The sequence below is a fragment of the Lichenostomus cassidix genome, chromosome Z (assembly GCF_008360975.1).
Source record: "Lichenostomus cassidix isolate B80296 chromosome Z, HeHo_3.0, whole genome shotgun sequence".
NCBI lineage: Eukaryota > Metazoa > Chordata > Aves > Passeriformes > Meliphagidae > Lichenostomus > Lichenostomus cassidix.
In genome coordinates this window covers 51764905-51789320 of record NC_139511.1, presented here as the reverse complement: position 1 = coordinate 51789320, position 24416 = coordinate 51764905, and the positions used below count along the sequence as shown (strand labels likewise).

The following is a 24416-nucleotide window of genomic DNA, read 5'->3' as shown; positions in this document are numbered from 1 at the left end:
AATAAAGCATTTCACAAAACACTGACTTAGCAAACTCTAACCCATCAAACCTTAAATTAGTTAGATTTCAAGAAGAGGAAATTAGAAGAACAAAAGGAGAAAGGCAAAAAAGAGAGAGAAAAGAAGGATGTAGCTACCACCTTGGATTTAGCATGGTCTTAGTTGCCATAAAATCCAGGGACAATAGCAAGGGGCCATGTGCGTTTCTGTGAAATGGTTTTCAATCCTCCAGCCACCCACCACCCCCAGATTTGGTCTCCTAGGGCAGGGTGTGGGGCATTGCTTCCACTGTGCCAGTGACTGACAGCCTTTCTTGGCTGGACTGGAGGATCCAGAGGTGTGGGGTGTGGAGCAATGCATCATTCCACCCTCACAGAACATGCCCAGCCCTACCTCCCACTCCTCTCTGAAGACACACACACAGACCCACACTCACACTCATGCCCACACACCCACACACTCCGGTTATTCTGGGCAAACAATAATTTTCACTAGTCTCTTACAAGGAGTTACTTCTTTCTGCGACTGTCCTTGCTAAACTGAACTGTTCATTTCCAGAGAACAAAAGTGCTTTTTGCAACTTCTACCCATGGTTACCTGCTTTTTGCTATCCAATACTCAATGACAAAATTATATACTCATGGACAGCTAGCTATCCTCAATAACTTACTATTCACCCATGAGTTGAAATGCTGAGAAAAATGTGAAAGAGGAGATGCTCCATTCCTGGGAACCTTCAAGGTCAGGCTGGGCAGGGCTCTGATCACGCTGATCTAGTTGAAGATGTCCCTGCTCATTGCTGACCGGATTAAATGACCTTTAAATGTCCCTTCAAAGCCAAACCACTTTGATTCTAAGATTCTCTATTTCAGCTGTCTTATGAGAGAAATGACTGCTCATATGAGAGGCAGCCTTCACAAGTCTATTCTATCCAACATATTCAGACATTTGTTTGAACACCTCTCTTTTGAGTGCCCTGTGCTCAGGATTTGGAGTGCTAATTTCTGTATTAACTTACTTTTATGGTCATTGATACTTTTGAAAATTGGCTCAAAAAAACCCTCAAAATGTAATTGTCTGACTATAATTAGTAACATAATAAAATAGGCTGTGTATGCTCAAATCACATTCTTTTAAATTAGATCATGACTTCCACCTGGATGTTGGTAATTTCAGGAATCAGAACTGTGCAAACTTCTGTGTAAGGAGGCAAAACTTCCTACCTGTAAAGGGAAGACACACTCTAAAAATTCCCCCTGGTCTGCAGTGATGCAATTTTGGGGCAGAGTAGCAGAAGAAATATAAATGATACTGGAGTCTTTCATTCCAGACACTCTGTCTCCCTAATGATACATCAGAGTATTTTCATCTAACCTCTCCTGCTAAATCATTGGTAGTATTGGCTAGATATTGATGATAAATGTATCATATTGATAGCTAAATATTGGTAGCTAAATGTATCATAATGCATCATTGTAACATCTCCAATACCTGCTGATAAATGGCTTCAATTTCTTGCTACAACAGCAATTTATGAAAGAATATCATATAAACTTCAAGATAAACTCCCACAATTTGAAGAGATTGCCTCTTTTTACACTTTATAAATAGAAGCAAAGATTGTACATCTCCTCCAATATCTGTGTTGAAATGGTCTATTCTTATTCCCAAAGGGAGCAGTATAGTGCTCAAACGGGAGCTCCTTGCTGGTCTAAACTGTCGTAAATCCGGAAGAGCTAAGGCAATTTACTCCAAAGAAGGATCTGTCCCCAGGAGCCTGGCTGTTGTTACCTCTCCAGCTCTCAAGCTTTACTGAATTGATTTCTTGCTTCTCTCTTTTTGCAAGAAGCCCTCACCCAAAGAGAGCTAGCTGCTCAGGGATCCCCAAAATGGAACAGATGAAGAATGCCACAATTTTCAAAGAAGTTATCTTAGAAAAATGCAGCAGGCAGTTTCCCTCTTCAAAACTCTTTCCAGAGGAGCAAAATATTAGTTAACAATATTTCATAAGAAGCCTTAAGACATTTATTCTGTGGTAGGAAGCTTCCATGAGCCACATAAGACACTGACTTGACACCTCTTTTGCCTGATTTTGCATCTTGCCTGACTTATTAACATCTTGTGCTGGGCAGGAGGAGGGGTAAAAAATTCCACATTAAATGCTGTCAAAATATTTTCAAAACATTTCAGTAGCCATATTCCATGAAACACAAGTGGAAAGCACAAAATTGGTGACAGTAGAGCACATGGTTTACATAATTGCTCACCTTTTCACCTCTGGGTAGTTACTTTATTTCCAAGTTGTACTTGTAAAAGCATTATGTATCACCATAATTTATTTCTGGTATGGAATAAATGTACACATATATTTCATCTAATCAAGGCAGTATATAAGCAGGAACAAGCTGACAAAGTGTTCCTCATGATCTTTTAATGTATCTCTTTTCTTTTCCATATTCACTTCAAACATTACCTCCTCTTGTCTTCGGTCAAACTGTTGGAAGCATGAAAATAATAAATAATATATGCTTGATATTCCAGCAACTTTATGCAAGTGCTTTTAACAGATAAGTTCTTCAGTGAGACATGAGAGAGAAAACATGAGTTGTAGGTCTCTTATTTTAAAATAGCGAGATGCCATTATGCTTCATTTCTACCACATCTCACAGACAGTCTGGGAGCTGATGGAGGGAAGATCTTCCCTCAGCGCATACAGCATTGGCACATCAACAATAACACTAGTTCTTGAAGCAGAGACCCCCAAGAGCCTCAGGGAAACCCTCAGGAGGTGAAAGTCCATCAGATTCCCTGAGACAGCTCATCTCATATCCCAGGACTGCTACGGTGATGTGGGCTAACGCCAATCCATGCACAGTGGCACATCATGGATATGGAAACTTGCTTGCGAGAAACCTTGGGAAAGGTGGTCAACATGTGAACAGCTATGCCTAGAAGAAGAGGACCTTGTTTTCATCATGCTGGAGGCTGTTGAGCAGAGAGGAAGACTTGCAGTTTAAGATTTAGTCTGCTCTGTGTTTGTGTGCAGGAAAGAGCTGAGTTCTCCCTTTCTTCATTCATATGTTTCAAACTCTGGCAAATTTGGCCAGGCCTCCCGGAGCACTCCTGTCTCCACTTTCAGGCTGATGCAACACCCAATTAAAATGAGAATAGCAGGAGGTTCCAAGAATAAAGCAGCTATTTGCTGGCAATGAATACCCTGGGCAGTGAGGACAGCTTTAAGATCACACTTGCTCTCCTGTTTGGGCAGAGGGCATTTTGTGGCCTTTTGTGGCCCACACACTCCCTTGTGCAGAAGAAACAGGGATTGCTGGAGAATAAACAGGGCTAAGCAAGGACTTCATTATTAAATACAGCAAATTAGCAAATGTTGGAGTCGGACACTGGTTCTAATGAAATTATTTAAGATAAATAAACTCTCATGCCTTTATACATGAAACCAAAGCTGGCATGCAGGAAATCAAGCCAAGCAAACCCTGCCATATTCAGCTAGAAGCCTGCATAGCAAAACTGATCATATTTCTCAATTCTCAGACAAGGCAGCTCCTCTAAGTGCACCTGTTTAGTTTTGTTTGGGTTTTTTCTTCTTTCTTTCCAGCTGCTCAAAAGACCAATAAATGACTAAGTAACGCTATTACTGTAAAACATGCTGAACACAAAAAAATCTGTATTTACTGGAAGGATGACACATTATTGTTTCCATACCATTAAATATTGGTTTAGGCCTTATATAATCCTTAGAGATAAAAAAGGTTATTCTTCAAGCCTCAAGGAAATGCAGTAGGAGGCAATTTTCCAAGTGGTGCAGAAAACTTATGCACACAAGTCTTGTTATCCATGCACTCAATAAGAAAATTTAGCTCCGTGCCTATCTCTGCTCTTCCCAGTTTTCTCAGCAAGATGCAACCGGATTTAGAAAACCAAGAGATAAAATGTTTTGGCCAGAGTACCAGTAAAAAGAAGAGAATGTTATTTTTCATCTCCTATTTTACATTATGATTTGATCTACTTCATTCCCTGCAATTTTAAGAAAAGCTTTTGCAGAGCATAGTGATAATACATACAAGCTGCATCATGTATATGCCTTCTCAACTTGATGGTATGAAATCTGGGCCATGTTCTTCCCTTTCCTTAAGCATAGTTGCTTTTCCTCTATTTTATTTGCCAGATATACACAGAGGAGAAATGTGTTGAGGGTTCTGAAAATCAAGGACATAAACTCAAGTATTCAGAGGCCCCAGCTATTACTTGTGATGTGTTACACAGAAATTAAAAAGCTCTGAATATTATGGGTTATTACCAGCAAATGTTACCTGTGATAAGCTGGAACAGAGTTAAGGGTAATCATAAACTCAGAAAACAGGTCACTTACATTGTGTTATGTTGGCACTGATTAAGGCACAGAAATCTTCATAGATCTGGGTCAATAAACAGGAGGACAAGGTGCAACATTTCTTCTTGTTTTGGAAAAAAACAGATTTAAGGTAATATGACTGCATTTCACAGAGCTATGTCTTACATAGTTTTGTTAGTCTTTACCTGCTCATAACCTCCCAATTCTAATCAGGATTAAAAACAGCAATAAAGAAACCTTGAATTAAATAGCTGATTTTAGATTTTCTTTGCATTTGTACTTGAGAATTAACTTTGTTCTCAATGACTGACATAAAAATTAACACAAGCTGCTTTGCAACCATATGTGCAATGTATATTTGATATATTTCAATATATTTTTTATCATACAAATATACACAATGAGAGTGTGAGACTTATTCTAATTTGTTCAGACTTTTACATTTTACATACATATTAACTGAGAAAGATGACAAAATACTTCACTTTCCTAAATTATAATTTCATTTAGGGTTTTTATCAAAATGCACTGGGATAGAAATTAAAAATAAATTTAAATGCATAAAACTGGTTTAATTAATTGTATTTAACTGTCTTAAACATATGGCATCCCTTTATTTCCTCATAAGAAGGAAGTTTATTTAAAACTAGCCAGATTACTAAATGAAAGAAGTGGATACATTTAGTGAATTGAGGGATTATTTCTTGTCTCCGGGAGCTAATACTTAGATGTCTAACATGCAGATAAATGGCTAGTGAAATTATCGGAAGTGCCTATAGGGGCTACTGCCTCATTTACCCTGAAGTCAATAGGAGTTAGACATTTAATCTGTAGGAGGGATTTTGAAACTCCCACTGGTCATCTGTCTCCATCTCCAGACACCAAAATATCTTTGGAAATCTGACCTCTCACTATAAGGTTTTGTCCATATTATCTTCTCCACTTTTTTTATTCATAGATTAGAACACAAAACAGTCCCACATTTTCAGCTTTCAATCCATTTCTGAATTTTCCATGAGCAATGATAATTAAATGACAAAAATGCTGTACGTGCCAGTTCAGCTGAAAGAAAGAAAACAAAGGCATTTCTGAACAATATCTGAAAAGAGAGCATAAATCAATATCAGCATAATGATAAAGGAAGAAAAAGTAAAACATTACTGGATTTGAAGACATGATAATTATTTTAATAAAGTCCATGTTGACCTTAAAAATTTAATGTTTTTCTTCTAATTGCCAAGTACCTCTGTTTGAACCACTGAGTAGGAGAAACTTTCTAGTACACTGAAATAATGCTGAGTAAATCTAGGCTTTATTAGAGGTTGAAGTGTTTTATATCTGAATTCAGTTTCGTTGTTAATACAATTAATTTTACTGTATTTTTAAATTAAAGATAAATATGTATTTTCACTCTAACTTCTAAGTATCTCTAGAAATTCCCAACAAGCACACTGGGTACCTGGGCTGCTGGTACAGTCACTGGGGCATTACATCTCTTCAAACTGAGCAGGGCACTTAAGAAAGTACTGGTGTGAAAACCATATCACATTCAGCCTTTCAGTGTCTTTGCTGATGTCCTTTCAGGTGCTTCCTCATACTCAGGATGCCCTGTCTGAACTCTCTAATGTATTTAGACAGCGACATCTTTTATCTTAAAAGCCTAAATGCATTGGTGCTGCTACTTCAACCAGTAGGTCAGGGGTATGAGCTTTTACCTTCCTTGAATTCCCTTTTCTGCCAAGGAAGGTCTCCTAAGACAGTATCCATATGACCAGGCAAGCAGGAACTTTCTGAGGTGGGAGCCGTCCCTAACCCACCTACTGAGATTTTGCCATTTTGCCTATGAATACTTTCTTACAGGGAGGTCGCATAACCACTTGGCTGCATTGTTATTCTTCTTTCTGTCTTGGTTTCAATCATATGGAATTATTGTAGCAAACATGAAGCATCACCTACCGGCTAAAAAATGTTTTTCCCATACTTAATATTTTCTGTGCTCTCACTGTGGATGTTTTCCTGGTAGCAAAAACTGTGCGTTGACCCACATAATTCTAAATCTAGGACTATTTGGGTTAAACTGTGGAGTTAAATCAACAGCAAATAATCACCCCAAAGATAAAGAAGGGATAGAAATCCTTGATGGAATTTCTAAAGTAGTCAAGGGTGTGGCATACTGTGTATGACCACAGATGAGGTGTTTCTCTATGTGCTTAGGGGAATTTTCCCCTAGGTCAATGTTGGAAATATAGTGCCTAAAATTTTAAACATATCCAGTATTAAAACAGATTTGAGTTGAGGGCATGTCACCTTTTCAGTTTAGGCATTCAGTCTGGATTCATTTCATCTAACTTCAGTCATTTGTAGGTGATCAATCATCCAAACAATTATAGATACCCAACTTACACTGCATAAACTGAAGATCATGACTCAACTTAATTTAAGCAAGATGAGATTTGCTGCTAAAGTGTAACTCTGGTGTAGATGATATTTCAAGAGCCTAGTTTCCTCATGTTTGCTCACCTTTTCTGATGGATTAGAAATTATCATTCCAGTGTGTATTTTGAAAGTTTTATATACATATATTAAAAATAATAAATCACATTTCTGAAAATAGAAAGCTTTTTGTCCTTCACTGAAGACTAGAAATATGAAAATCCCATTAAACTGGTTTGATCAAGCTAATTTTAGTACAATCAGTATTTCATATATATTTACAGTGAGAAGTTCTGATGTAATTATTTATAGTATCTTCCATACCTGTGATGCCTTGTGTGTAAGAGATAAGTAAAAAGACCTCTATCTTACCTTCCTTACCATAAAAAAAAACACCTTAATAGTCAAGATGAGGGACTTCAGTACCAAGCTTTTTCTCAGTGAATGGACTTCAGATCTTGTAGCTGAGTCTTACTCCTCAGTTTAGGCATATGCATTTTGACAAGCAGGATTTTAGGGATGGAGGGAACTACTTAGAATATCTGAGTGGGTAGACCACTTGGGAGATAAGGAATTGGCTGGCAGGTCAACACATTGTTGCAGTCAGTGGCTTACTGTCAAAGTGGACGTTGGTGACAAGTGATGTTCCTCTGGGGTCAGTATTGGGGCTGCCACTATTTAACATCTTTGTCGGCAACATGCACAGTGGGATTAAGTGCACTCTCAGTACATCAGTCAACAACACCAAGTGTCAAAGGAGAAGCCACTACCCAAGAATTCTCTCACCATTCAAGGAGTGTCACATACACCATCCACACTTTCCCTGCTAGAGGAGTCTGTTGTCAGTGGGGCTGATGGCCTCCCTTTCAAATCCTTGCACACACACTCCCTCTCAGGTGCACTTCCTCCTTCATGCTCTACCCCGGCTTTCTGCAGCAGAGTCTCAGGTGTCACATTTATAAAAATAAATAATTTAATAGACTGGTATGGCAGCAGGTCAGCTTAAACTGACCCGGAACAAAAAAATCTCAGGGCAATTAGACCCTCATGATTTATGCATCTGCCCTCACACACTCTTCGTGTGATTTCTAATTCAAGGGTGATTTTTGGGATGGGGTCTTCTAACACCTTACTGGATTCTTTCTCTGTCTCCGCAGAGTTAGGCTGTTAACTGCTCTTACCTTGTCAAGCTGTAGTTTCTGCTGATGGCTGCAGCCTCCATGTCTTCTGCTTTGTGTTTCTTGTGCACTAGATCAGTCAGAAGGGCATAGTAATTGAAAAGGATCTAGACTTGGGATAAACCACTTAGCAACAACTAAACATCAGTGTGTTATTAATATTCTTCCCAAACTAAAGATAAAATACACCACTATGTCAGCTACCCAGAAAATGGACTCTGTTCCGACGTATCTGAGTGAAAGTTCACAGCTTGCAGCCCAGGGCTCCAGCAAATCCAGCTGCTCATGCTGAGCAAATAGAGCCAAGCAAACAGCAGATAAAATCACTCTATTATAATTCTAAATTACTCATTCTGTTTAAGATTTCCTTATTTAAGCTAAACAAAAAAATATTTCTCAAACACCAAGCTGTGTGGTGCACTTGATGCAGGAGGGAGGGGATGCCATCCAGAGGAACCTTGTCAGGCATGAGAGCTGGGGCCATGCAAATAGAAAGTTCAACAAGGCCCAGTGCAAGGTCCTGTATATGGGTCACAGCAATCCCAAGCACAAGTACAGGCTGGGTGGACAACGGATTGAGAGCTGCCCTGAGGAGAAGGACCTGGGGGTTTTGGTGAAGGAGAAGCTCAACATGACCCAACAACATGTAGTTGCAGCCCAGAAAGCCAATTGGGTCCTGGGCTGCATAAAAAGCAGCACAGCCAGCAGGGCGAGGAGAAGATTCTGACACTCTGCCCTAGACTCCTAAGACTCTACCTGCAGTGCTGCATCCCGCTCTAGGGCCCCCAGAATAAGAAAAGCATGGAACATGCTGGAATGAGTCCAGAGGAGGGACACCAAGATAATCAGAGGAACTGAGCACCTTTCCTGTGAGGACAGGCTGAGAGAATTGGGCTTGCTCAGACTGGAGAAGAAAAGGCTCCATGGACACCTTATAGCAACCTTCCAGTATCTACATTAGCCTACAAGAGACCTGGAGAAGAACTTTCAAGAAAGGCATGTAGTGACAGGACAAGGGGGAATGGCTTCAAACTGAAAGCGGGCAGGTTTCTATTAGATATAAGAACAAAATTCTTTACTGTAAGGGTGGTGAGGCACTGGAATAGTTGTGGATACCCCATCCCCGGCAGTGTTCAAAGTCAGGTTGGACAGACCTCTGGGCAACCAGATCTAGTGGAAGGTATCCCTGCTGATAGTAGGGAGGGTTGGAACACAGAGGAGTCCTGAAAACATTGTCAAATAAAGGGAGAGAGTCCACAGGGCCATGCACCTGTGGCGTCTCTCTCCAGTTTTTGGAGGATGTAGCCTCTTTCTCATCCTAAACTCCCAATTATGTGCTGCCCTCTTCCTTTCCCCATTGGCTGAGGTACTAGGAAGGGACAGACTTCCTGAACGCCCTATTACATTTTCACCCTTCAATATGCATCCTCCCTGCATCATGTATTGTATGATCATTACATTTAGCTTTAAGCCCACCCTGGGCAGTGAAGTGTATTAAACCTGCTCATTTTTCCTAAAGTTCAAAAGTTCAAATTGTGCTCGGCTCTGCAAGAAACTTGCATAGCTTGATGTTCGTAAAGACCTCCATACTCGTTCTTCCAGAAGTAGGTGACTAGTTACATACTTTGTTCATAAAGACCCCCACACCCACTCTTCGAGAACCTGATTGGTACTTTCAGGTAATTCAATCCTGATTTTGTCTTGTTTGATCTTGCTGTTGTATCCTACTGTTTATTCCTTCTGCTGGGTTGTGAACCTTCTGCTATCAGAAATTCCTTCTCTGAGTGGGTTACAGACCAACTGAATCCCTTCTTTTTATCACTAGCTTCCCCTGGTTTGCTGCATAGGGTGTATTTTTCAGGTACTGTATTACTTCCATAGATTTATTCTGAGCCTTACAAGCTCTTTTTCCCATTCAAAAGTGTAAAACTGGGTGTACGTCCTCAGAGTCTCACTCTTTCATCATCTCTAGATATCTAAGACTCCAACACAATACTAACATGACAGTACATTTAATGGGTGCTACCTGCTCTCTGTCAGCCACAATATTATAGCTGGGCTCATGTTTAGTTGGTTAGCCATCATAGCTCCACAGTCCTTCTCTGGGGTTCCTGGTTCCCAAGCCACAGTTTTTCACTCCATGAGTCTAATTTATATTCTATACTTCTACATGTGGGACCCTGACTTTTACAGAATTGAAATTATTTATTTTGAGTAAGTTTATTTCACCCAGCAATCCAATTTCCTTACAGAACTAATCTGTTCTTATTACTTACAATGTCAACAATATTTGTGCCAACAGCAGGTTTTATTAGCAATTATTTTAATACTTCCTCTCCAATGATTAATAGATCTATCGAATCATTTAGGCCGGATGAACAGATTACTGCAAGAACTCACCAGAAAACCTCTACATTTTGATAATTAACCAACAACAACACACCAATCTACAAACTACTTAAAATGTGCTATAGTGATATGGTAGAGTGCTAAACTTTAATCACAGCGTGGTGTGATTTTTTACCAGTTGCTTTACAGCATCAAGCTATACCATGACAGCATGTTTATCTCTGTCAATAAAGACTCGTGTCCCATTAAAAGCCCACATTTTTTATCCCTCTTAGACTTTCTAAATATTGCTTCATCTTGGTGTTACAGTCTACAGGTACTACTTGTCTTTTTTACTGACTTGTGAGAACCTTTCAGAACATTACACACAGCACCATATGGGATATTATCATGATCTGCCTATTTGGTCCCAGTCACTTTGAAGTCTTTCACCTTTGTGTGCTATTTATATGTTGCTGTCTGAAAATCCCCGGCAAAGATTGTTTCTTCATTGGAGAACATTGTCCCAAGTGATAAAATCTGCAGCTTCAGACATGTACAAAAACCAGAGGGATCTTCTGGCTGGTACGTAGATTTTGCATTGAACCATGTGATCAGTCAAATCCAGACCGCACAGATGCCACCTGATGTCATAGTTTCATTTTGTATTGTACTACAAAAAGGATTAAATTAAAAATGACATTAATAATTTAAGAATGCAGAACACATTAAAGACAGGTTTCAAGAAATTATATGAAAAGTCTCAAAAAATCCTGACTCTAATGATTCAGGGGGAGATAAATAAGCAAATTATGAGTATACATAAATATATAAAATGAAATTATTTTTCTTTTTTTTCATCACATGCAGCTTGATTTTTTTGATCTCTTTAAACCTCAGGTATGAGTTTGATCTTTTACCGGAGATTTTATTATATCCATTATTGTCAAATCAATAGTTCGTTTTTTATTTTATTCCAATGAGAATCATTCATATTGATATGTCTATTTTAAAATAAACTATCAATTAAAACGGAAGATCTGCCTCCAAGGTAGGACAAAAAGAGATAATGTTAATAACAGGTTCATAATCAAAGCTCCTCTCTTTATCGAGAAATAAACACTTGTGAGGATTCTCAGTGTGTTTTATAGTCTTAACGGCTGTCAGGTCTCCCTTGATTGACCCTGAATAAAATCTAACTAGGGGTGTCAAAAAAATATGTCCATCAACTTTGCTCATGCATTACAACATAAAAATTGACTGGAGTCATTGACTACAGGTAGCAGTGAGCAAAACTACACAAGATAAATACTCTGGTTTGTGGATACTCATTCAATCCACTTTCATCTGCCACCTTGATTTTTGGATTGGGCACTCATGGATAAAAAGTAGGTGATCTGAAAAAATCTTTTGTGTCTTTTAAAAGACAGTATCATGTTATGTTACTCCCTTCACAGAGATTTATGTTACATGGTGTTAAACCATGGGCTAAGCTTAATGTAACACGATGCATTAAAAACTGCACATCATGATTGCAATGTGTGTCAGAACAATGAATTGTTATATCACATATCTCTTCATTTGCACGTAGGGGACCCATGGACATAATTCGCAAAAGGATATATTCTCCTTTTGATGCACACACATAAATCCCTTTTTCTCTCACTACTTCCAGCTCTTCACCTAATGGTTGATGTGAGCTAGGAAAAGCTGCTTTTAAAAAAGCCTCAAGTTAGCTAGAAAAGGTTTGAGTTGTAGCTAAGCTTTTACTATAGGCACAGTTTAACCCTGAAAACTGTAGGAGAGGGCTGTTTTGTAACCTATGCTCTCCAGTAATGTCACATTTGAGGAATCACCATTGCTGCGTTCTCTACCCAGGGTAAATTGTGCTGTCACTATAACTTTGCTGAAAATGAGTAGGTTTCCATCTGATTTTACACTGCCACTTCCCAGTGGGCTACCTCCTTTTCACAGAAGCACAGATGAAACCAGAATCCATCCCAATGGTGTTTGGAGAAGGTACAAAGGCAGAAATGAGAAAGGACTTCGCCCCTGGCTCTTTTCAGCTTCTGCCTGGTATCTCCTTTCTCTTTTACTTAGCTTTCCTATGTAACTGAGCCTCTCTTGTAACAAAACACAGCTCCCATTTGAATAACCATATTTAGTAGTTATCTTACAAACTGTGCCACAGCAATCCATTTTATCCATGTCCCATTCCTTACCTGTGCTACTTGCCTGTGTCTGTGGTGTCGAATGACTCTCTAAGTGTTTTTGGGGGGATATTTGTGGAAGACAATTTTGCCTAGCAATAATCACCTGATAAGAAAGTGGATCAAGAGATTTGCACTACAAGGAATACAGGTACTATCTTGTATGCTGACAACCAGGGAAATTAATTCTTGTGCACTTAGATGATGGCTAACTGTGTGCTGGCAGCTGTAAGAGGCTAATTTTATCTACTGAACATATATAAAAAATTAAGTAAACACGACTAACTTTTATGCAAAATCTGATCTCATTTTGTAGAATCCTTTGGGGAAGCTGAGTGAAATTTTGTTTTCCTACAAAAAAGATAAAATTTCAAGGCTAAATAATTTGCACATTTTGTTTGATCATAAATGAAAATGAAATTATAGTCAGACTGCACACATGGTTTTGATGGGTAAACAAAATAATATAAAAGCTCATTGAGCATTTACTTATTAAAATAATGGTCTCTGTCCTCAGCTGAAGCACACATGCATTTGGTCATGCTTTTTTCAAGCTGTCACAACCAACTGTCAATAGATGAACAAGGTGATGGAAACTGCCACTGGGGCTTAGTGGACTAAACCTTAGTTGCTGCACTTCCTTCTGTGAGGTTTGCTCTGACTTCAGCAGCATAGGTGGCATAATGTCTCAAATCTGAACTAGATCAGCTCTAAAGCTCTAAAGTTGAAGTGAACACAAAATAACTTCAGTGCGTAAAGTCCAAGGAAATAAAGTTAAAAGAGAGGTAAGGATCTGATCAGAATGCAGGATTAATAAGACTCAGTATTTGCACACCTTATGAGTGTTCCTTATGGGTAGCGTTTAATTGAGAGACATTAATTGGGAACTGTTACTACTGCATACTGTAGTGCTTTCAAGTGTGTGTGCTCTTTTCTTGTCATGAAGAATATGTGTGGCATTAACTTCTTAAGCTGGTTTCTCACAGAGAAGTTATGAGTTGTAGGCAATGCTTTACAACCCAGTGTGCTTACTGGCAAGTGCATTAGGTGCACTGTTCACACTTCAGGTTAAACATGTACTGTATAATTGTTTACGTGTGCAGACATTTGAACTCATGAGGTTAATTAGCTGCTTCCATGAAGTGGGAATGAGCAGCAATTACTATATATACTCCCATTCACAAGAAAAAACAAAACCTAGATGGAGTTTTTTTTAGACAGAAGCACAGTAAATTGGCAGTGAAAGATTACTCCCACTAAAGTAAATTCGTACAAAACACATAACAAACTGCCTTGAAAATATTGCTTATGTGGAGCCAGATGAAAGCTGGGATGACCAGGTGACACTGGTCAGAGAAGTCATATTCACAGCAGGCGCAGCTTTACATGTGAGTTGCTGGGAAGGAACAATATGGGGGAATGTGTAAAGATATGTGTAAGGGTCCCACACAGAGAACGGCTTGCTCTGTGTGTCAGCACAGCTAGAGCATCAGCAAATTATGTTTAGGCACATGCCTCTATGCAACAGTGCTCTCATAATGACTAGGGCTAATAGATCTTATGAAAAACCTTCAACCAGATGCAACACAAGCAGAATGCTGCCAAAAATCATCGAAGAATTGACAGTTTCTGAACCATCTAAAAGGTACAATAGGATTCACAGTTTTCCTAAATGATTGTATTCAACTCTGGTGTAACATCACCATTCACATGGAAATGTATCTATGATTGACTACGCTAGAAATTGTTTCAAAGGAGTTAAGGAAAACATACCCCTTTCACCCCTTTCACCCTCTCCCCCTTATTTAAAACGGAGTGTCTGCCCTGGAAAGCGTTATACATACTTCCCTAGATATCCAGATATCCATATCCTTAGAAATAAAATTACCAGGGTTTTAAGCATTAATTATTATTTTTCAATTATTAATACAAACATGTATTAATAATAAAGTACATAATGCTTTCAGACACGTTTTACCATATACTCCACGGTCCACTTTCTAACATCTTTTTCACATTATCATCATATATGCTTAAATATGAACACAGATTTGGTATATTATCATCTATTTAGTTAAGTGAATTAGCTGTAGGAAAACAATTGCTCTCTACTTCTAAAATCCAGTAGCTGAGCCTAAGCATTGTCAGTAATGAGAGTTAATGCTTCAGGGCTAGAAATAAAACATTTTTTAGCACTTGGAAACATGAGTGGCTTTTCTTAATATTGCTGCTTCTAGACAATTTTTATTTTTTTACTATTACTCCTGGCCTTCTCACTTACTGAACTTTGTCAAATATAGAAATGACATTGAAGACCATTCTTAAAAAAAATAATTGATGTGTAGGTGTATGGTGGTAATTCAGCTTTACTTACAGTCTTCTATATTTTCAAAGACTATGTAGCATAATTGGGTTGCCTCGGAATTTTTTAGAGCACAGCTTTAGCTGCAGCTGAAGCATGACTTCATACAGCTTCCTAAAGCTACAATGGTAATATTTAAGTTTCTGTTAAAGTAAGGGACTGCATTTTCCTTTGAATCTGCCAGAATGCTGCCCTCCTTCCTCCTCCACCTGTATGGTTGATGGCAGATTTGTGTATCAAATACATAACACATCTGTGAAGTTGTCTCCTGGTCATAGTTGCTCATGGCATTAAGCTAGTGTTGATTTTGAGACTTGCATCTCCCTTCAGCAGCAACCTGCCAAGCGAAGGTTGTGTGCTGCAGGTCTCCTGGGAAGGCTTGCTGGGCTCTGTAAGAGGGGTCATGTTCATCCTCTTCTGCAGATAACACACAGGTCTGTGGACTTGAGCAGTCTTGGCCTTGCTTATACTGTGTCTGAGTGGGGCCTGGTGGTGCCAGCCACTTTGCCACAGCTGCTGACTAATGACCTGTAACTGTCATGTCACCAGAAGCAACATGACTTCCTTCCTTGCAGCCAGCTTTTCTCAGGAGATATTGGTCACTGGCAATGCCAAGAGTCAGGGCAAGCCAGTAACACAGGGCAAAAGGATGTGGGGGAAAAAAAGTCTTTGCAGACCTTCCTGAACTGCACTTCACTGAAAATGTATTTGCCTTTATTTGATCATTGAAGCTATGTTTTCTTTTCCTTCTTGTTGATTTAAATACTCATTCAGGGCAAGTTCTTTCAAATCCTAGAGATTGGGGTTTTTCCCACGAATTTATCTATCCTCCTAAGTGGTTAGCCTCCACTAAGTAATCATAAAGGAAAACAGCCCTTGAATCATCAGTCGATTTTAACTTTAGGACTGAGCTGCCAGTGCTAATCTTGCCTTTTTATTGCTTTTACCAACCACCTGACACTTATTGGGCAGACAGGTTCCTTCAGAGATCCTTGGCAGAATTACGACAACACTAAGTTGCAGTGTGTTTAACACTTAGTTTAACCATTAAACAATAGCTTAACAATGAAAGCTTTATTTTCCCTAGCAGGATTTCATTATTAGTATATTACAGAATTTATTATTTGAATGACACAGGCTTTCTATTAACAAAATCACACACAGAATGGGTCAGGTTGGAAGGGATCACAGTCAGTCATCCGGTCCAACCTCCCTGCTCAAGCAGTGCCATCCCAGAGCGCATGGCACAGGATTGTGCCCAGGCAGTTACTGAGTATCTCCAGTGAGGGAGACTCCACATTCTCTCTGGGCAATCTGTTCCAGTGCATGGTCACCTGCACAGCAAAGAAGCTCTTCCTCATATTCAGGTGGAACCTCCTGTGCATCAGCTTCTGCCCATTGACTCTTGTTCTACCGTTCAGCACCACTAAGAAGAGCCTGGTCCATCCTCTTGACACCCTCCCTTCAAATACTTACAGACATTTATGGGGTCTCCTCTGTTTTCTTCTCAAATCAGTGCAGTGCAATCTCTAAATCGTAAAATATACCATTTATAATACAATTTAATTTACAATTTCTGTTCACATGTACCCTCTGAAGATTGGGTTGGATCATAGCACTCAGTTTACTGTATCAATACAACAATCATAATATAGACTGGAAAAATCTTATAAAAGAGCACGAGTCACTCCCTCAATCTTCAGAGGAACCAGATGAAGGTGGAGGTGTCCCTGGCCATTCAGGAGTCCCTAGGCCTCAATGTCCAGTGGCACCTCTGGCCCAAGTTCCTCCTTAGGACCTGTCACAGGTCAGATTTAGAGACAGTGCTCTGGGGGCTGCAGACAGTCAGTCATTGGGGCTCTGGGGCTGCACAGGCAGACAGTACTCTGCGAGCTGCAGGCAGGCAGTGCTTTGGGGCTCTGGGGGATTCCAGCAGACAGTGGTCTGGAGGCTACTGACAGGCAGTGCTTTGGGGCTCTGGGGGCTGCACAGACAGTGCTTTGGGGCTCCGGGGCTGCAGACAGTGCTCTGAGGCTGCACAGGCAGCGCACCGAGGGCCGCAGACAGACAGTGCTCTGACAAGGCTCCGGGGGCTGCACAGACAACGCTATGGGGGCTGCACGCAGACGGGCAAGGCGGAGAACGATCAGCCTGGTGCCGAGAAACCTTGAGGCCAGTAGGGATGGGAAAAAGAAATGTTTGGTTTGTCTCCTTGGTGCACACGACCTCCAGGGCCTGATAAGGAGAGGAAAGCGCACAAACACGGCACCAGAGAATGGCTGTTTGGCTTGTGAAATGGCGTTAGTCATGCGGACCACCTCACCAGGGGCGGCAGCGCGCGGTGCGGGTGACCCGCCACCCCAACCCCATCACGTCACCGCTGGAGCAGCTCCTGCCGCTGCTCCGAGGACGGCTTCCCGCCTTTCCCCGCGCGTGCGCACACACCCGCGCGGCCCCGGGCGTGTCCGCCTGGCCGGCACCGCCCCGCCGCCCGGCCACCTCCACTGCGCCGGAGCAGGGGGAGCCCTCCCCCCTCGCTCCGGTGGTGCCGCCCGGGCCGGCGGGCCGGCGCATGCGCGGCGCGGGGCTGCGCAGTCACGGCGCCCGCCGCCATGGCCGACCCGCGGCTGAGGCAGATCAAGATTAAGACCGGCGTCGTGAGGCGGTGAGTGGCGGCTGCGGCACGGCCGGGCCCAGGGGCTGCAGCGGGGCTCCGTGCGGGACCGGCCGTGCCCGTGCCGCGCGCGGGCCCGCGGTTTGGTGCGGGGCTGGCGGGCTGTGCCGGAGAGCGGCCCCGCTCGGGCTTCCCCCCCATCGCGTACCGCCGGCGGGAGCAGGCCGCGCTTTTCCCGGACACAGATTAAATGCGGGTTTCTTTCCCCTTCGTTTGTGGCTTTGAGAGCCAAGGGGAATCCCCCAGCCTCCCTCGGTGTGCAGGGCAGTCTCGCCTCATACCTTGCGGAGGCATGAAGTCTCAAATGGTTTTTTATACCAAAGTTGCTGTTGAATATCTCTGGTTCGGAAGTTGCAGAACCAGTAGTATCACAGATGCGATTAGGTTGGAAAAAACCTCTGAGATCATCGAGTCCAACCTGTGACCAAGCACAACTAGAGCAATGCACTAAGTGCCACGTCCAGTCGTTCCTTAAACACCTCGATGGATGGGGACTGCACCACCTCCTTGGGCAGCCCTGGTAGATTCATCTCCTGAGCCTCCATCTTCCCTGGCTTTAACAGAGTCACAAGAAAAGTGTATCTGTTAGGATCACTCTTACTATAGCTGTAAACACAAGGCTTTGAGATGAACTGTTTGGTCACGGTGGTGTGTATTAAGGGCTGCAGAGACTGTGCTGACTCAGGCAGAGACAAGAATTATTGTGTGTGCTGGATGAGGACGTTAAATAGTGCCGTTTCATACAGTCAACTTTATGTTATGACTTAGCAAATTTCTTTCAGTAAGACGGGCACATTTTCTTGTACCTGATTCACTTTGAAAGGTTGGACTTGAGGACTAGAAATGTTGTTACTGTTGGTGTTAAAGGCAGTTCAGAATTTCTAGTCTCTGAACATAGAGGCAAATCACACAACTGTATGCATTTCAGAGCTAGTACAAAGAAAGGATGAAAACGTTTTGGTAAACAATACAAATGCAGTCAACAGGATTCAGATTTGCTTTTGAAGAATGTCTGTGTGAATAAGCAAGTAAACTTAGCTTGAGTGTGTTGTGTGGTAGCAACAGGCATATCTACAATGACTCTGCAGCAGCTGGCATTCTCTAAGCGAAGGTAACTTTAAAAAAAAGCAGTGATGAGAAAAGGAATATATGTTCCCTGTGGGGACATGATACAGCGGCAGCTCCCAGTTCTGTGACTGCTACACACAGATAAAAGAAGAGGTATGGCTCTGTGCCACTCCACCCTTCCTTCTCCAGCCAGAAGTCTAGTAATGCATTCTGTTACAGTGGGCATACATGTGACTTGTGTCGACTTAGGAACATTAATGTTGTCCTCTTTTTTTGAACTAGAACAACACTATAGGTATTTTTTTCCTAGTGCATGAGGAGACTTATATAGAGGCATATTAAGCATTCTGTAAAGTGACTGACTTAGCACTTCAGTTAATTTTCATTTTTTTTTTCTTTGTTTTCAGTTTAGAAAAGCGCATTAAATCTAGCATGTAATATTGATTTTGAACCATGTTCAGTGCTCAGGCTTTAAGAATATATCAAAAAAGGTAGGGGTCAAGAACCATTAGGATATGGGAAGCTTTTTAGACATTTCATTTGACTTGTGTTAATCATCTGTTGTAGCATATTCTTCTTTCTCGTTAGTTATGTAACTCCTTCTTTTTCACACTAAGAATGAAGCTGCTGTTCTGCTTTGGTATTTTTATTTTTAGCTGTAAATCATAAATACTTTGTGTACTCCTCTCAAGAGACTGTGTTTTAGGTTGTAGGTAGTGTACTTGCCTGCACATTTCTTACTTTGTTGTGTGTCAGTGAAAAGAATTTAAACTAGAAATAGGGAGATCTTTTTCTTTTTTGACAAATCTGATAGCCAGGCTCGTGGTGATTTTATACTTTCAACAGTTTGTAATTCAAAAGAAGTAGGTTTGATGAGTAGTAATGTGTGCTGTATTTGTGGCTTGTGTCCTAGCAAGCAATACTTCTGGTTTAATCACTTCAGAATAGTCTTACTGTCAGTAAATCCAACAACCCGCTGGATAGCGGGAGAATTGATTAGGGAAAAAAACCTTCTAAAATATCTTATTTCCATTTCAGATTGGAAATTATTTTAAAAACCACTGCAAACAAAGTAAGTAGGGTTGCATGAAAATAGCACTGACATTTGCCCATAGTTTCCATCTGATTAAGTGGAAGTGACACAAGTAGATTAGAATGAGACTAAGACAATTCACATTGCAATTGTGTTAGTTTAACTTTAACAATCTTTTAACATGCTTGTTTAAATGTGGCTGACATACCATAATTACAAATCTACAAGCCTTGATTATAGAATTTTACATCATGGACCTATGGGGAAAGTGTATCGATTTTTTGTGAAACAATTCTTTTTTTTCCTTTCTTTTTTTCTTTTTTTTTTTTGTTTTAATTTCCCTTTCTAAAACTGTGATATCTTCACAAGATTGTTCTTTTGCCTGTTGCACTGGTGTTGATACTATTTTTTCTCTTTGTGAAATAGCATCATACTGCAAAGCAATTTACACTGATTCTCTCCCTTGCTCCAAGCACAGAAAGTTGTACAAGTTACACAAAACTGTTGGTCTGATTTTAAATATAAATGTGAACCATTCTCTTAAATTTAACGATTTTACTGGTGAGTTCATTATATAGTCTGTGCAAGAGAAGTATGAAGAATGCATAGACTCCTTTTTCTAGTTTATTGTTAATTCAAGCACAAAACTAGCTCATGTTCTTGGTTACTCAACAAATTAGCTATTTCTGGTGTAAATCAGAAATTTTCTTCCTCTTCTGTATACCATATTAATTCTGGTTGGTTTCTTGTGTGTTGCCCATTAGCCATAGACGTTCACTGTGATTCATAGCACCAGTGATAAGAAACTTACCTCTCTTTTCTTTATCCTTGTTAAAATTAGAAAGCTATGTGCAACAACTCCTTGTTAGCTCAGTTAATGGGAAGGATTAGGTATCTCATATTATTTAGGTGTTGAGGAATGATTGGCAGAGCTGCTCAGCAGCACTGAGTCAGCATGATAAAGCGATTTAATGTGTGCATACTACACATCTGAAAGCTCGGGGATTCAGGAGTTTGAATATACAGCATGCTCTGTTGGGTACAAGCTGACTCTATCCAAATTAAATAACCCTTTCCAGAGTGCAGATTGCACATCTCTTGCCTAGGGTTGTCACCAGCTCAGTCCTGGAGCCTTAAACTTGGATTCAGTGCTAGCCAAGTGTGGTTGTTGTGGTCCAGAGCTACGTAGATGTGTCTTAAGTACCTTTTGTACCTTTTGTCGTGCTCCTGGCATCAGGTTCTGATACATGAAGTTCTGAGTCGGCCCTACATTTGAGGATTGCTTAAATCTTTGAGACTTACTAGCGTAGTCTCTGTCCCACATAAAAAACCACTGCTTCATGTGAACTGAGTGCACTTGCATTTACATGTTGTCTGAGGTAACATCTGTGACATACATAGTCACCAATCTGGATAATTAGTTGGAAGGTCTAGAAACAAACCTTCTGGTTTTTTTGAAGTTATTCGTATTTCTCTGATTCTTTTCACTACAAGTTTCTTTTAACTTCACAATAAGAAACAGTATCCACACATACCTTAAAAGCTGGGACAAGAGCACAATTGTTGCTGTGGATATTGCAGTGTGCTGGTTTGTTAGGTTTTTTTAATGGGTTAGATTCCACTTGTTATACCTTTAGACCAGACCGAAGTGATTCCTTTTTAGAAATATTTCACAAATTTAAATTGATAATGGTCAGATCTGTAAAAGATTGTCTCTCACATTCATTCTTCCATCCCATTACCTCTTATTAAAAAAAAAAAAAATCAAAGTGAAATACATGGTTCTGGCATCTCAGGTTTTGTGTGTTTACCATTATCTTCTGCCCCCTGAGGTAAAACTGTCTTCTGCATGTCCATGCTGACCATAATAATCTATTCATGTCATCATTTTAATTAGCAAGTTAAAGCATGCCTGGCAAGTTTATGACCATAAGTGTTGTTAGTGATACAGCATTGAGGAGGAAAACATTTTTTTCCCTTTTTAAAATTTTTCATTTGGGTGAGAATATGTATAAAACTGTGGCTTTTAACCTTCAGTTGTTTAAGCAGTCTTTGAAAGGTTTGGACATATAAAGTTCCAGTTGCTTTGTAGTACCAGTTTGGTGGCTTTATGCATATGTGCAGTGCTTTTGTCTTTATTTTTCTTCATAGCATGGAGCCACATACTCACTTATGTGGATTAAACAGTTGCAGATAATTATTTCTGTTGAATTAGAGTGTGGATCCCTGGGAAATACAGAAAAATGGTATTAAATTTATGGTAGTGCTTTATATACAGAAGATGAATTACTGCTGTGCTAACAACCATAATCCATCCTGGCTTGACTTTAAGTATTATTAAATTATATGTATCATACAGGTGGAAATCTCATTCAAGACCATGAGGTCCATCATTTTTTCTTTTTACTGTATTAAGTCTTTCTGATGCATTGTGAATTACCTACGCACATAATATGACTGTAATTCCATTTAATTTTTCTCATTATTGTAGCACTTACAGTTGGTTATCCCTAGCTGGAAGGGGCAGGGGAAATAGATTCTGTGGGTTTTTGTCCAGAACAAAAAGTCTTGACTGAAGGTGATGCCTGGGTTATAGAAGAGAAAATTAAGATCTTTGGCAACCCAAATTATTTCCATATCAGAGGCCCCATTTCTTGTTCTTCTTCTTTATAGCTGAAGTTCTTGGGCTCCTTAGGATTTACAACTAGAGGCAAGAACAGGTGAAGCCCTGAAGATTTCGAGAGATCTCTAGTAATACAGCTGATATAAAAATGCTAAAACCAAGTAATTTTTAACTTGAAATAATTTTCTGACTTCAAAAAAATCATGTAAGTGATTTTCATCTTTTTTACAGTTGTAATCCTTGACAAAACCCAAGCTTGCAAAGTTACCCTGAAATGTCATAGCAACTCAGTTCTGTAAGCTGTTAGATGCAGAAGGGGCTAAAAATTACGCATATACTTGTGTGTTGTTACATCTTGACTCTTAAAAGAGAAAATTATGTTTGATGATGGTTTTGTCACTAGGAGAAGAAAATGAGCACATAAACTTGATATCCTGTCTAAATCAGAAATTAGGCACTCATGGCTAAGAAAACATGGCAGTTTGTATACCTGTGTCAGGTACTGTTTTTCTTCATCCTTCCTTGACTTTTTGTCTTGGGGCCCAGTCTGTAAAGTTTGCATGCTTATGTAGCCTTAGTGAACCCAAGAGTGTGTGTAACTAAAATTTGCAAATTAGAGACCTGATATTTTAAGCTCTGCAGTTTTAATTGTGTTGTCAGTGTTACTGCGGTTGCTGAAGTACTTGTCCTATACTTGCTTATAGTGTTAATACATTATACTTTAAGAAAAATTATTATAAATTTCTTACATATTTACTGTAAGAAATTTATTATATTATAAGAAAAAAAATCTGTACCTTGTACAGCTACACTATTACAGATTTTTTAGTTTGAACTAAGTTAGCAGAGATAACTCATTATCTAGTCAATAAATACTGTCGCTCTGGGCTTTCTGTGCTCTTAGGCTGAATGCATGGCATATTAGCATGTGCAATGGTTAATGGTAACATTAGTTCTGAAGAGATGCATGTCCTTTCATTAGTGAATGTGCTCAGTAGCAAAACTGAGCAATTCCCCCTCATCTTCGTCAGAGCTGTATTTGCTGAGTCCAGCCAGGAAAGTGTTTCTTGTCTTGATTTTTCTAATACTGGAGAAAAGTCTATATTTGGTGGCTTAAGGACACAGATGCCATTCTAGCTTATATAGAACCTGAATTGTCAGCAGCTGCTGGATGTTGGGGGAACATTAGGAGTAGTAGCATGTGCTTGCTCTGTCCTTGTACCATTTACTACTTTTATTCTAGGTATCCATTAGTAGTTCCCGTCTGTGACTGTGGAAGAAGGTGCAATTTTGTCTATGTACAGAAGATCTTCATTTCATTATGCATTCAGAAAACCCCCATTGTGCATCATTTTTTCATCTGTCAAACATCAGATGAACTGCGCTTCTTATGATCAGAGAGGTAGATCTGCTTGCTACTGCTAATGAAGCAACTACAGGAGATGACAATGTTGATGTATATGGACTGGGCTAGGAATCTAGGTACCTTTATGAAGTGAGAAACAAGGGCGATTTGGGGCTCTTTCCACAGCAGCCAGAAGTTAGAACTTGCAGCACTTGCAGCTCTGCACCCTAAGCAGACAGGGAGTGAAGTCCCTTGATAAATCAAAGTCATCCTAAATATGGAGGTCTCATTTTCCTCTCCCCTTCCCTGGTTTCTGATGCTAGTCAAACTTTTTTGCTGAGTTCACTCAGTTTGCTTAACACAGGAGAGAAACCATCATGTTATTGTTTTGTTTGTTTGCTTGGGTTTTGGTTTGTTTGTTTTTTGGGGTTTTTTTATTTTGTTTTGTAATTTTGTGGGAGTTGGTTGTTGTTGTATTGTTTGTTGGGTTTTTTTTTTGTTATATTGTATTAATTTCTTGCAGTTTTGATATGGAGAGATCATTTGAGCATTAGTGCTGGCAGAGATGTATGGTAGAGCCGAGGAGGGGAAGACCTCTGTTCACCAGCTTGCTTACTGTCTTGAACTATCCTGTGTTACTTCTCTCTTCAGGCTGGGAAAATGATGTGGGGGAGACAAAGTGAGTAAAGGAAGATGGGTAAGGAAGTAAGTTGTAATGATATGGAAAGGACTTCTTTTTCTCCTTCTGTTGTAAGATTCTGTCAAGCCCTTTGGGCTGTTCTGGGCTTAG

General features: G+C 40.1%; 1 protein-coding gene across 1 annotated transcript in view; it reads left to right on the top strand.

Annotated features, from left to right (window-relative positions):
* The first annotated feature begins 17396 nt into the window (after positions 1–17396).
* The window catches only part of TBCA (tubulin folding cofactor A), a 24639-nt gene continuing 17619 nt past the window's right edge, over positions 17397–24416 (top strand). The window contains exon 1 of the mRNA XM_085042207.1: positions 17397–17548. Coding sequence (XP_084898333.1) covers positions 17496–17548 — 53 coding nt within the window. The 5' untranslated portion in view covers positions 17397–17495. The remainder of the gene's footprint in view (positions 17549–24416) is intronic.